This window comes from Lynx rufus, unplaced genomic scaffold, assembly GCF_022079265.1.
Source record: "Lynx rufus isolate CCGP_SWC_20201006 ecotype Redwood Valley unplaced genomic scaffold, mLynRuf1.p SCAF_36, whole genome shotgun sequence".
In the NCBI taxonomy this organism is placed as follows: domain Eukaryota; kingdom Metazoa; phylum Chordata; class Mammalia; order Carnivora; family Felidae; genus Lynx; species Lynx rufus.
The window spans coordinates 2015555-2027599 of NW_025814852.1; the positions used below are offsets into that span (position 1 = coordinate 2015555).

Here is a 12045-nt window from a genome sequence, read left to right on the forward strand (position 1 = left end):
AGCTGCAAGGATCCAGCTCTACTGTGCCTGGGGTGGGTGGGGGAAACTGAGGCCCAGAGTCTCCAGCAATGGAAAGCAAGCTTTCTCCAGCCTTGGACGCCATGCCGGAAGCCGGCCAGGCTCCGGGCCCAGGTCTCTGAGCTGCCCAGGTATGCCCGGGACCCGCCCTGCCCTCAGGGGATGAGGGCCTGGGGCACAGGAACACTGACTCCTCTCAAAGATGACTCCGTGAGGGCAGGCTGTGTGTTTCGTGAGTCTGCACGGGTGGCATCGGGGGCGGGAGGAGAGGCTGGGTGGGGGGTGGGGGTGGAGGGAGCCCCAGCCCACGCCTCCAGGAGGCCTCCTTCTACCCATCCATCACCCCGGGGCGGCCGTGGGGCAGAAGGCACGCCTCGCCCCTCTCCAGGTCCCCCGGGGCCTCCTGGAGTTCCCCCACACCCGTCTCCTTCCTTCCCGTCCCTAACGGGCCGGGTTAGGGCAGGACCCCAGCCCTCCTCCTGCGTCTGCCCCTGAGGCTCCGGGAACCTGAGAGTGGAGGGCACAGCGGGGTTTACATGACAAGTCAGGGCGAAGCTGGGCCCTTAGCGCCCGGACCCAAGGCCTCCTTTCCTTGGGCCGGTTCCGATCTCAGCCCAGGGAGGGGCTGGAGGCAGGGCAGTGGGGGCTACAGGACAGGTGGGCAGCAGGCAGAGCCTGGGCCCCACCCTGGCTGGCACCCAGGGGCCAGGGAGCCCGGCTTTCTTCCCTCTCCCCGCGTTTGTATTGTACCTCTGTGCTCTGCGGCATCCTTCCAGAAAGTTCCCTAACAAGCCCAAGCTTTAAAGGGAAAGCTGAGCCCTTAACCATTCCCATAATTGGCTAATTAGCTACTCCCAAAGTCAGCACGCCCCCCCACCCCCCCACCCCCCCACCCCCGCACTGGCAGGGAAGGTCTGAGGGTGGGGGGCTGATCCCCTGAGGGAGCGGGGAGGCAGTCGTGGAGAAAAGAAAGGCAGAAGGAAGGAGCCGACCAGTCCTGCCCCGTTCAGGCCCTGCTCTGCCCCACTGTTCACCTGGGGCAAGCCTCCCTCCCCTGGGTCTCAGTTTCCCCATAGGTACACAAAAGGGGGCCGGATGCAGCCAGCCCTGATGTCTGCTCGTCTCCCACCCAGGGGCTCGGAGCACATCTCCGGGTGGGGGTCTGGGTGCGGTGGGCCGCGGGGGGCGCCTCTCTCACGCTCTGTAGAGTACATTCAGCCATTGCTGAATATGGGGCGAATGTGGGGAAGGGACGGCGCGGGGGGGGGTGGGGGGACAGGGAGGAGGGTTTCGGCTGCCAGCTCCAGCCTCGGGGCGGGAGGGGGGGCACCACCGAGAAAGGCCCCCCAGTCCTGTGGCCGCAGCAGACCCTGCCCCAACCGTGGGGGTGGGGAGGAGGCCGGTCACTCTGGGGGAATTTTCCAAGCTGCCCTCCACCTGCCCCTCTTGGCCAGGACATCCAGCTGGGTGGGGCCGGAGGGAGGTAAGGGCCAGCAGAGGCGCTCAAGGCCAGAGAAGTGAGGGTGTTCCAGGCCGTGGGCGGGAAGGGGCCGACCCCGGAGCAAGGCTCGAACCCCCAGGACAGCCAGGGTTTGGAGTGGCCCTGCGTGATCAGGGACCCTCCTCCAACTGTGTGGTCTGGGTGTGTCCTCAGCGGCTGCCCAGCCCCGCCTTGGGCACCCACGCACCCCGATCACAGCAACTGATGCCCAATCTGTGGGTCCCCAGCACCACCTAAATGAGGAAACGGGGTCAGTCCGGGGGGCTGGGGGCTGAACCCCCTGGCCAAACCGAGGAAGCACCCCCTTTGGCCGCCCAAAGGCTCCTACATTCCTCCATTTCCACCCTCACCCCTCCCACCCCTCAGCCTTCTGGAGGCCGAAGGAGGCGGGAGGGCCAGGGGACACGCTTTCCCTGCCCCCAAGAGAGGCCCCGTGCTGGCACAGCTCCAGGACTGGGGGCTCACTGCCCCTTGGGGTGGCTTTCCGGGAGAAGGCTTCAAGCTGATGACTGTCCCTCCCTGTCACCCCTACCGAGCCACGCTGGGTCCCCGGGACACATCGAACGGGCTGCTCTCTGACTACCGGCCTACCTTGCCTGTCCCCAGGTCTCTTCTGGCTGGGTGCCCCCGCCCAGGACTGTGGGCCCTGCCTCCCACCCTGTGACACGCACATCTGGGGGTGCGGGCACACGCCCTGGGGGAGAGTCCAGGGGCACAGAACAAACAGTCCCTTCTGCAGAGCTGCAGGAACGTGGCCTGCGGTCCCACCAGGTGGCTGGGCCCAGGGCCTTCCCAGCCACGCCCTCTGCCCCACACAGGGACCAGTGGGTCCCAGGGTCGCCAGCCGGGCCTGAGGCTGGTCTCCGGCTGCTTCAGAGTTAGAGGTCCCAGGGGACGACTCCCCCACCCCTGCCCACAGTTCGGCCAGGCCACCCCCTTGACGGCCCCCGCCCGCCCCTGGGCCTCCTGTTTATTCGCTGACAGCTCCCTGTTATCAGCGGGGAACACACACAGGAAGTCCGGCCGGGAAGGGCCCATCCCAATCCTGATTTACACGGGACGGTGCATAAAAAGCCGCCCTTCCTTGCCCGGGAGGAGCCTCCCTGCCCCGAAGGCTGCCCGCAGAGCCGAGAGGGAAGCTCCAGGGGGCAGGCCAGGCGGGCGGCCTCCGGAGGTGCCTCGAGGCGGCAGGACAGGGCTGGGGTCCACCTCTGGCCCCCGGAGGCAGCGATGGTGGCCACGGTCAAGCCCGGGCCTGGGCAATATCAGGTACGGCAGGGGTGACGTCGGGGGGGGGCAGGGAGCGGGCCCCGCTGAGCACAGCAGCTGTCGGCTGGCGTGCACCCGTGTCACCTCTGAGCTCCAGCCGCCACCTCCTTTCTTCCCGATCGGTGCCGTTCCCAACGCACGGAGGGCACTCGGGCCCCTGGGCCGAGGGCGCCCGCTACTGGGTGGCCCAGTCTAGATGGACTCTGGGGCCCCGGCTTGAACCCTTGGCCCCGGGTGGCCCAGCCTCTGCTGTGACCCCTGAAAGGAGAAGCCAAATGTGGCCTGTGCCCCCCACCCTCCACACACCCTCCTTCTGGCTGACTCTGCTGTCCTGGAAAAGCCCCCCGCCCCCGAGGCTGGCTCAGCCCTCCTCTCAGGGAGCCTGGGGGCCCGGGGGCATCCTCAGGGGTGGGCAGGCCCTCCCGAGGCAGGTCTGGGAGGGGAGGCAGAGGGGGCACTGGGCTCACAGGGAGGAGCCCCAAAGCAAAAGTGAACATGGGACCAGAAGGAGCCCCCCACTTCCTGGCGGGCTGGCTTCAGGAGCAGGGCTGGGGGGGCCTCAGGCGGAGAGAGGCTGAGGGGGGCCTGTTTTTCCTCTACCCCCTCCACCCAGAGGGCCCGAGTCCCCACCCAAAGACCTCAGCCCGCGTGGAGGCCCCTCTGGCTTTGGCCGCTCTGTTGTCCCACGGCCCCATCAGCAGTGTGTCTGACGAACCCCCATTTCGCAGATGAAGAAGCAGAGGACGAGGCCTCACCCGGGTTACCGGCAGAGTGAGGACCACAGGACCCAGCCAGGCCGCAGGGGCCAAAGGGTCAGGGACAGGATGGGGGCAGGGGACAGGGCAGGGAAGGCCTCCCCAGGCCTGGCTCTTAACTCTTTACCGCTCGGGTCTGAGCGGGGGCTGCCCGGCTTGGGCATGGGGGCCGGGAGACCTGAAGTCCTTCCGCAGCAGGACCCCTCTGTCACCCTCTATATCCCAGCGGCAGCTGCCCCCACTGCCCTCAGACTACGTGCCAGAGGCTCCCGGGGCCCTCTTGTTCTGGGGGCTTCTGTTCAGGCACGTGGGGTCCCTCCCTTCCTTTAGCCCCCCCAGAGTGGGCCATGCTCAGACACGCCACAGCCACTGGCTCTGCGAGGAGCCCTCGCCGCGCCCAGGAGTTTGCAGGACCCTCCCCCAGCAGCCTGCCCGCGGGGACCCAAGGCCGGTCTGTCTCTGGGCTGACGGTGGGAGCACAGGCAGAACTGGAAAGACGCATCTGGCTTCAGCCATCACGGGGGTAGAGTCCGTTGGGGCACATGCAGGCTGAGGCCCCACAGGGGCAAGGAGCCTGGCCCCCTTCCCAGCCCCCGGACATCGGGGTGACCAAGGTTGTGCGCCAACCCACGCTATGTCTCTGACCTGCAGACCTCAGCACGAGGGAGGCACGGGCAGCCCCCGCCACCCGGAAGAGCGGCTGCCACGCGAGCCCAGGGGATGACGGAGCCCCCTCCTCCAGGTGAGTCCACAGCAAGCTTCTGGGCAGCAGCAGGGGTCTGGCTGTGCCTGGGAATGTGTTCCACACACACGAGCACTTAGGTGACCAGGGCCCGGGCTCCGCTTCAAGCGCCGCCCCCCCCCCGGGGCCCCCACCGCACCTCACCCACGATGATGGCCGTGACAATCGTGGCACAGAAATGACCCACTAATACCAGCTCTCCCAGGTGGGGCATATCTACACCCGGTTCCGGCTGCGTGAGCCACGTCTTGCACTGGGCACTGCTGCCCCTGGGGCTGCCTCAGTCGTCATTACAAATGCAGAAACGGAGCCGGGGAGTCCCCGCTGGTGACGGTGGGATTCGGGTGCGGGGGCTCCCCGGGGGCCTGAGGAACACTCAGGGGTGGTCCTGACTGTCCTGAACGGAGGGGGGTGCCCAGTGGGGGTCCCGCAGGGCCCCTAACCTGGCACTCTGGTTGGGAGGGTCGCTTAGTGTCACACTCAGGATCCAGCCGGGCTCTGGTCTAAGTACGGGGTCTCCGGGCCACCGGGGTCATTATGTCCACCCCGCGTGGGGCTGCAAGGTAGCGGCCAGCTTCAATCAGCCCCCGGTGCCTAGCGAGCTGGCCAGCCCGTTGTGACGGCCCTCCCCACTGTCTGGGGCTCAGCCTGCGGGGTCGAGGGCTCCCCACGCGGCCTCCCGGCTGGCTGGCCTCGCGGTCCTGCGTCCCCTGCGGCCGCGCGCCCCGCTGCGGGGCCTCGGAGCGGGCTCGGGAGGGGCGGCGCGCCGCGGCGGGTGCGCGTCCGAAGCCCCGGGTTCGGGCTGACTCACCGCCGTGCCCGGGGTGGGGGGTGGGGCGCGCCCTGGCCGCGGGCCTCAGTGTCCCCATCTGCGCAATGGGGGCGGGCGCGGGGCCTCGGGGCCCACCCGGGGCGTGCCGGGGGCGGGGGCGGGGCGGGGCGGAGGGCGGGGCCGGGGCCCCTCGGCGCGGCGGCGGCGGCGGCGGCGGCGGCGGCGGCGGCGGCGCGTGCGCGCCCGGCTCGGGCGGTGAGTGCGGAGGGAGCGGGCGCCGGGCCGGGGGGCGCGGGGAGCGCCGAGGGCGGGGTCTGCGCGCTGGGGCGGGGGAGGTCGGGGGCCCTGGCGCGCGCGGAGCTGGGGGGCGACGCGGAGCGACCGCGGGGAGTCGAGAGGTGAGCGGGCCGGGGGCGCCGGGGCTGCCGCGCGGGGACGCGACCCCCGGCCCTGCCCGGATCCTGCGCCGGGTCCGGAGAATGGGCCCGGCGGCCTCGGGAAAGGGCGCCCCCTGCCGGTAACAGGCGACGAGCCGGGCCGCGCGGGGGCCCGAGGGGGGCGGGGGGCGTCGCAGCCCCTCACCCGCGTCTGGGCCCTGAGCGTCGCCCCCCCCCCGCCCCCGACCCAGGGCCTGACTCAGGGCCTCGCGGGCCCCAGACCCCGTGTCTCTCCCTCCTCACCCCCACCCCCCGCGGGGCCGGCGTGCAGGGGGAGGGGAGGCAAGGGGCAGGCGGCGGAGAGGACGCTTCCCCGGTGCCCCGTCACCCCGCCTTTCCGCCCTCCCAGGGTCCTAATGTCCAGGGCACCCCTCTCGGTGGAAGGGGGACCCGGGGCCGTCGCTTTGCGGCGAGTCGGGCCCCTCCCTCTGCGGACCCAGCCCTCCCCCGGGTGGGCGCTGCGGGGATGCCGCGCAGGCAGGTGGGAGGGAAGTGGGCTGGGCTCACGCTGACCCTCCGGGAGGGTGGGACGTTATCGCTTCGCAACCTGAGGCGCTGCGGCCACCCCCGCCCTGGCTCCTCCGCCCCAGCTGGGCTGTCACCGCGAAGGGAAATGACATTCTGCCAGCCTAGCACAGGCCAGGCAGCACCCTCGGCCTCCCCCAGCCCGGGAGGAAACATGACTTCAAACACTGACTCTCCTCTTTTAAAGCATGAGCAGGGGAGGTGCTGGGGCGGCTGTGTGTGGGGGGCAGTCACATCTGCAAGAACTGAGCCCCGCCCCCCCACCAGGCACCTAGCACGGGGGGGGGGGGGGGGACAGGGTCTGTGGGCCCCTGGTGGGCTCCTGCCCAGCTCTCTGACCCACCTCTGCCTTCCCAGGGCCTGGCCTGCTCCCCAGTGCCACGCGCTCCCATCCTCTCATGCTTGCCTAGACCTCCAGGAGTGCCCCCCCAATGGTGTGCTGTGCTCCCTCCCAGGGTCCACTCCCGAGCCCCCCCTCCCTGGCTCTGACAGGACGTGCCCCTGCCCACAGACTGCTGAGAAGCACCGCACAGCCCCCCAGACTAAGTCCCAGCACCTCGGCTTCCCCCTGTCCTCCCCGCTTGGCCACCGACCAAGAGCAGGGGTGCGGGAAGGAAGGACTCTCGTCCGGCTGCCTCCCCGCCCCACGTGGGTCCATGTGACGCGGGCGGGGGGGGGGGGGGCAGAGCGCCGACCCCACTCCCAGCCGACGGTGCAGACCAGCTGTGGTAGCACTCTCCCCTCGGGGTGGGGCTCTGCAGGCCTCACTCTTTGTGGGACCAGCTGTCAGAGCCGGAGAAGGGGCCTCTGAGACCCTCGCGGTGTCCCAGAGAAGGAGGTGACCTGCCCCGATTCTACCTCCTGCCCCCATAGAAGTTCAGCTTTTTCCTGTGTGCCTTCCTGCTGAATGCCCCGTAGGGCCAGGCGCTGCCCACCTGGGTGGGACCCAGCCCCTTGGGGGCCTCGGGTGGGGTGCCTGGAGCATGGGGGCGGGGAGCTCCCCGTCTACCCAGATGCTTGGCTGCGCACATAGCTGGTAACCCCCCAGACCGCACAGCGCCCTCAGCACGTTGCAGACCAGTAATTCTGGGCTGGGGTTTCTCACACCCCCAGGAATGCTCTCCCAGCCTCCTTGACTTCCATCCACAGCACAGAGGGATGGCCTCTGGCTCCACTGGTGTGTGGGAAGGGCTCCTCCAGTGCCCCCCGCCCCGCTGTCCTGGGGTCCCTGGGCCAGACCGGTCAGACCCCAGTGTAGGAGTGACCCCCTCCTATACGCAGGCTCTGCCCCGTTCTCAGGACCGTATGGCTCCCGCATGCTGAGCGCCTGCGTCCTCATTGCCCCCCCCCCAACGGCTGGCTCCCCATTTGGCAGATGAGGACACTGAGGGCCCGAGGGCCAAGCCGGCTGGGCTGGGTTCCAGCTCCGCTCACTAACGCCCCGTGTGCAGACTGAGATTGGTGCTGTCCTGCCAGGACAAGGAGGGCGCTAGCCAGGGCGTTAGAACGGGTGCAGAGGCTCCCCCTGGGCCCCCACCTTCCCAGGTGAACTTTGCTGGAGCCACAGACACCTTCACGGTTCACCCAGACCAACGTGCCTCCGCCCCCACCGTGAGGGTGCCGGCTTCTGGTCCTGGGCCCCTGTGACTGGCAAAGGGCCGTCCTCACCTGCTGAGACAGGTTGGGGGAGGACGGGGCTGGCACTGGCCTTGGGGCTCTCCTGCTGGGGAAGCGGCTGCGCGGGACGGGTGTCACAGACCCAGGGCGCCGTCGCCCGCAGAGGTACGGGCTCAAGGAGGGGTCCGCAGAGGGACTTAGGGGGTTGTGCCTCGTGCTCCAGGCCACCGTCAGGAGAGGGCCAACCCGCTGGGACGCACGGGCCATGTGTGACTCCAGGGAGCTGCTTCTGGTGTGGCTCCTGGTGCTGGCAGTGGGTGGCACTGAGCACGTCTTCCGGCCTGGGTGAGTGGGCCCTCGGGCCGCTGCGGGGCGGGGGGGGGGGGGTGGGCACAGGAGCCCTCGGCCCCTCCCCAGAGTCTGGGCTCCGGGAGCCCCGGGCTGACACGCTGCTCCCCCCGCCTCGTAGCCGCAAGGTGTGTGCCGTCGGGGCTCCCAGGGGCTCTGAGTCTTTTGTGCAGCGGGCGTACCAGCCCTACCTCACCACCTGTGACGGGCACCGAGCCTGCAGCACCTACCGGTGAGTGCCCCCCGCTCCCGGCAGGGCCCCCATCTGCCACACGTAAACCCTGAGGCCCAGGAGGGCGGGTCGCCCCAAAGCAAAAGTGAACATGGGACCAGAAGGAGCCCCCCACTTCCTGGCGGGCTGGCTTCAGGAGCAGGGCTGGGGGGGCCTCAGGCGGAGAGAGGCTGAGGGGGGCCTGTTTTTCCTCTACCCCCTCCACCCTGTCGACTTAGGCCGGTCCTGGTCCCAGGGCCGTGGCTATGGTTAAGCTCAGACATCGTCTCCTCCCTGCCCGCCCCCCCATCTCCGGAGGGGGTCACCCATCTTGCCTGCTCCCCTCTGCTTTCAGGGGGGCTCGCCCGCTCCCGGCATGGCTGGCTACAAGTTCTTACCGCTTGAGATGCCTGCCTCCCCGACACCTGCCTCGGAGCCCCAGTGGGTCCCCCTCTCCCCGTGACAGCCCCAGTGGTCACCAGACAGAGACCCTGCCCCCACACACCCAGGACATCCCGGTGGCCAGCACGAGGGGGCGTGTCTCCCGTCCTCGGCTGGCAACTTGCCTTAAAAAAGATTTTGCTTTCTGCGGGGGGTTCTCAAAGACCTCCCTGTGGGATATCCCCGCACCCCCAGCTGGCCAAGAAGGTGGGGGCAGTGTGGGTGGGGCCCAGGCTGCGACCCTGAGATGCACGCCCAGTGAGGGGTGGGGCCCTGTCCCCTGCACCTGCCCCTGGGCAGGCCGGCCAAGGAGGGGCTGGCAAAGCCCCACTCGGGAGTCACCCCTTCCTGGGCCTGCTCAGAGCGGGGCTGGGCGTCCAGGATCCCAGGCCGCAGGTGGTTCCTGCACTGGGGGCTTGAGCGGTGCTGGCCCAGGAGGGCACCCTAAGCATCCAGGGGCCCGGCGCCCGGGGAGGGAAGGCCGGTGAAGAGCTGGGAGGACCAGCCCGGGTCTGCTGACGCCCCGCTGCCCCCGCACACCCCGCAGGACCATCTACAGGACCGCCTACCGTCGCAGCCCCGGGCCGGCCTCCGCCAGGCCTCGCTACGCTTGCTGCCCCGGCTGGAAGAGGACCAGCGGACTCCCGAGGGCCTGTGGAGCAGGTGCGAGGTGCAGGGCCGCCCCAGGGGCCCCACAGCACCCAGTCGGCCAGTCAGCCAACTGCTCCTGCGGCCTGGTCATGCCACACCCCGTCCCCCTTTCCAGACCCCGGGCAGAGCACCTGCTGCTTTCGCCTGAGTGGAGCGCCTCCTTGCTGCACGGCGCCCCTTCCCCGGCTGCCACCCCTGCAGGGCCCTGGGGCCCCCCCTCAGTCCGTGACGGGCCTCTCCCTCAACAGCAGTATGCCAGCCCCCGTGCCAGAATGGAGGGAGCTGTGTCCGGCCCGGTCACTGTCACTGCCCTCCAGGATGGCAGGGTGACACCTGCCAGACAGGTGAGGCTGGCTCCCGTCCCTCCGGAGGGGAGGGGTCCTGTGGACGCCACCCTGGGTGTCCCGGGTGGCCTGCCGACTGGCGGGTGTTAAGGGGGCTCAGTGTGGGTGCCCCTCCCTGCCCACACCCCTCTTCCCGCAGACGTGGACGAATGCGGTACCGGACGGGGCCCCTGCCCCCAGCACTGCATCAACACCGCGGGCAGTTACTGGTGCCGGTGTCAGGAGGGGCACAGCCCGTCCGCAGATGGTGCCCTCTGCCTGCCCAAGAGAGGGACCCCCCGGCTAGCCCCGAACCCCACGACAGGTAAGCTTCCCCCTCGCCCCCGCCCACGTCCTTGCTGCTGGGCTGGGAGGCGGGACAGGGCCCGAGAGGGGGCTGGGCGTCACCCTGCCGATCTGTGCCCGCCACCGTGGGGGCAGCCAGCCCCGGGCGGCAGGCCACCTCCCTGACCCGGGCAGAAGTGGGGGTCTTCCCCAGGGGAAAGGCGGGTGGCCGTCCCCCCGGCGCATCACGGGACGGGTTGCCGAGAGGGGGCCTCATCTCAGCCGAGAGGGTGGAAGAAGGCCCCCACCCCGCGTCTTCTCCGCGGCCCCTGCCCGGGCAGCCGGGAGAAGCCACACCTCCGCTGCCGACGGGACATTATTACTTTTGGTACGCGCTGTGACACTTCAAACTCGTACCGTGAGTAATAATGCGCTGTCGGCAGCCTGGCACCAGGAGCGCAGTGTGGACCTCGGCTCGGACCGCTCAGCACCGCGGGGCCCCTGGCACAGCGTGGGGGCCGGGGCGGGGGGCACCGAGGTGTGCGGAGGTGGTCTGCGGGCCCGCCTGGGCGCCTGCCGTAGGGGTGGGCTCGCGACGGCAGCTGGGTCTGTGACCGCTGGGGCTTGAGCCCCCGTCTCCAGACCCGTGCCCCACGCTCGGCGGAGGCCGGGAGGTCTCCCGGGGGAGGTGAGGAGCCAGCCTGGGGTGTGGGGCTGGGCCTGCCCGACTCAGCACCGGGATCTCCCCAGGAACAGACGGCACGGTCGAGGAGGAGGTGCAGAGGCTTCGGTCAAGGGTGGACGTGCTGGAACAGGTGAGGCCTGGGCCGGGACCCCCCTCCCCCCCCCCGTTGTCTCCCGTCACGTAGCTCAGACCCTCAGAGTGGTTGCGGGGTTCGGTGGAGGTGGTCCCGGGAAGGAGGCCTCCTGGGTACTGATGGCCGGGGCCTGGCAGGGGCAGCGGGCTGATGCCTGGGAGCCCCGGGGGGGGAGGGACCAAGCTTGGCCACGCCCCCTCAGGCGGGCGGAGGTCCCGAGCCCCAGTCCAACCCTACCCTCGTCCCTGCCGTCTTTCCACGGGCCCGTTGGCTCGATGACCCCTGGAAAGCTCTGGCCCACCCCTCCTAGATCCCCTGACCCGGGACCCTGGGCCTTGGGGACCGTCACTGGACTGGCCCATGTGGTGTCCCCCTGTGGCCCCCTGTCTGGCCCTCCTGGCCCAGAAGCTCCCTCGGGTGAACATCCAGGGCCCTGCAGAGCTGGGTGCGGGCGTCGGCAGGCCTTACTGGCCAGTGCTCCCTAACAGCTGCGGAGCAGAGAGGGAACCTTCTGCCTGCCCCACAGAAGCTGCAGCTGGTGCTGGCCCCGCTGCATAGCCTGGCCTCGAGGGCCCTGGAGCACGGGCTCCCCGACCCCGGCAGCCTCCTGGCTCACTCCTTCCAGCAGCTGGACCGCATCGACTCTCTGAGTGAGCAGATCTCCTTCCTGGAGGAGCAGCTGGGGTCCTGTGAGTGCCGGGGTCCCTGTGCCCACCTCCCCACCCACGGAGCTCCCTGGGAGCCTGAGGGCTCTGGGGGCGGGGGCCAGAGGGCGGGGTGGGGCAGCCCTGCCCGGGGCGGGGGTGGAGGGGAGGTGGGGGGGGCACTGACCTCTGACCTCAGCCCTTCACCCGCCCACAGGTTCCTGCAAGAAGGAGCTGTGACGGGTTCCCGGCTCTGTCACCACGGTGCTGGGTGGGGCGGGATTCGTTCCTCCTAGGTATGAATCCAGCCTCCGCCCGGCCGGCACCTCTGCACCCCCACCAGCGGGCCCATGGCAGAGGGAAGGCACGAGGGTCTTTGTCGCCGGGCAGCACATCGGGGGGCCCCTTGTGATCTGGGTCAGAATAAAGTGAAGGTTCAGGAGCCGCTGTGTCCTTGGTGGATCGTGGAGGGCGTCCTGAAGCTGCCTGGGGGGAGGGGACACCTGCCGCCTGGGGGGAGGGAAAGGTGGCAGCCGTGGGGCAGGGCAGGGGGCTGCAGCCACACAGCCCCTCTATACAGCCTCCTGTAGAGGGTCCCGGTCCTCCCTCTGCGGCAGGGGCTGGAGCGGGCGATTTCCGGAAGGCGAAACGAGCCTCTAGGTGGCAAGTTGGCTTTACCCCCGGGGGC

At 69.9% G+C, this 12045-nt stretch overlaps 1 protein-coding gene across 3 annotated transcripts; it reads left to right on the plus strand.

Moving 5' to 3' along the window:
* Window positions 1-3581: 3581 nt before the first annotated feature.
* EGFL7 (EGF like domain multiple 7) lies at window positions 3582-11799 on the plus strand. 3 transcript variants are annotated; one of them, XM_047093781.1, is made up of 10 exons: window positions 3582-3600; window positions 4195-4285; window positions 7860-7981; window positions 8106-8216; window positions 9184-9299; window positions 9536-9631; window positions 9771-9935; window positions 10646-10710; window positions 11202-11402; window positions 11575-11799. In XM_047093781.1, exons 3-9 carry the CDS (start codon window positions 7902-7904, stop codon window positions 11361-11363), a joined length of 795 nt encoding a protein of 264 aa, XP_046949737.1. In that variant the 5' UTR covers window positions 3582-3600; window positions 4195-4285; window positions 7860-7901; the 3' UTR covers window positions 11364-11402; window positions 11575-11799. The 3 variants fall into 3 exon arrangements, with proteins under 3 accessions (XP_046949737.1, XP_046949735.1, XP_046949736.1); XM_047093779.1 differs by having other exon boundaries at window positions 11240-11402; XM_047093780.1 differs by having other exon boundaries at window positions 9539-9631; window positions 11240-11402.
* The last annotated feature ends 246 nt before the right edge of the window (window positions 11800-12045 follow it).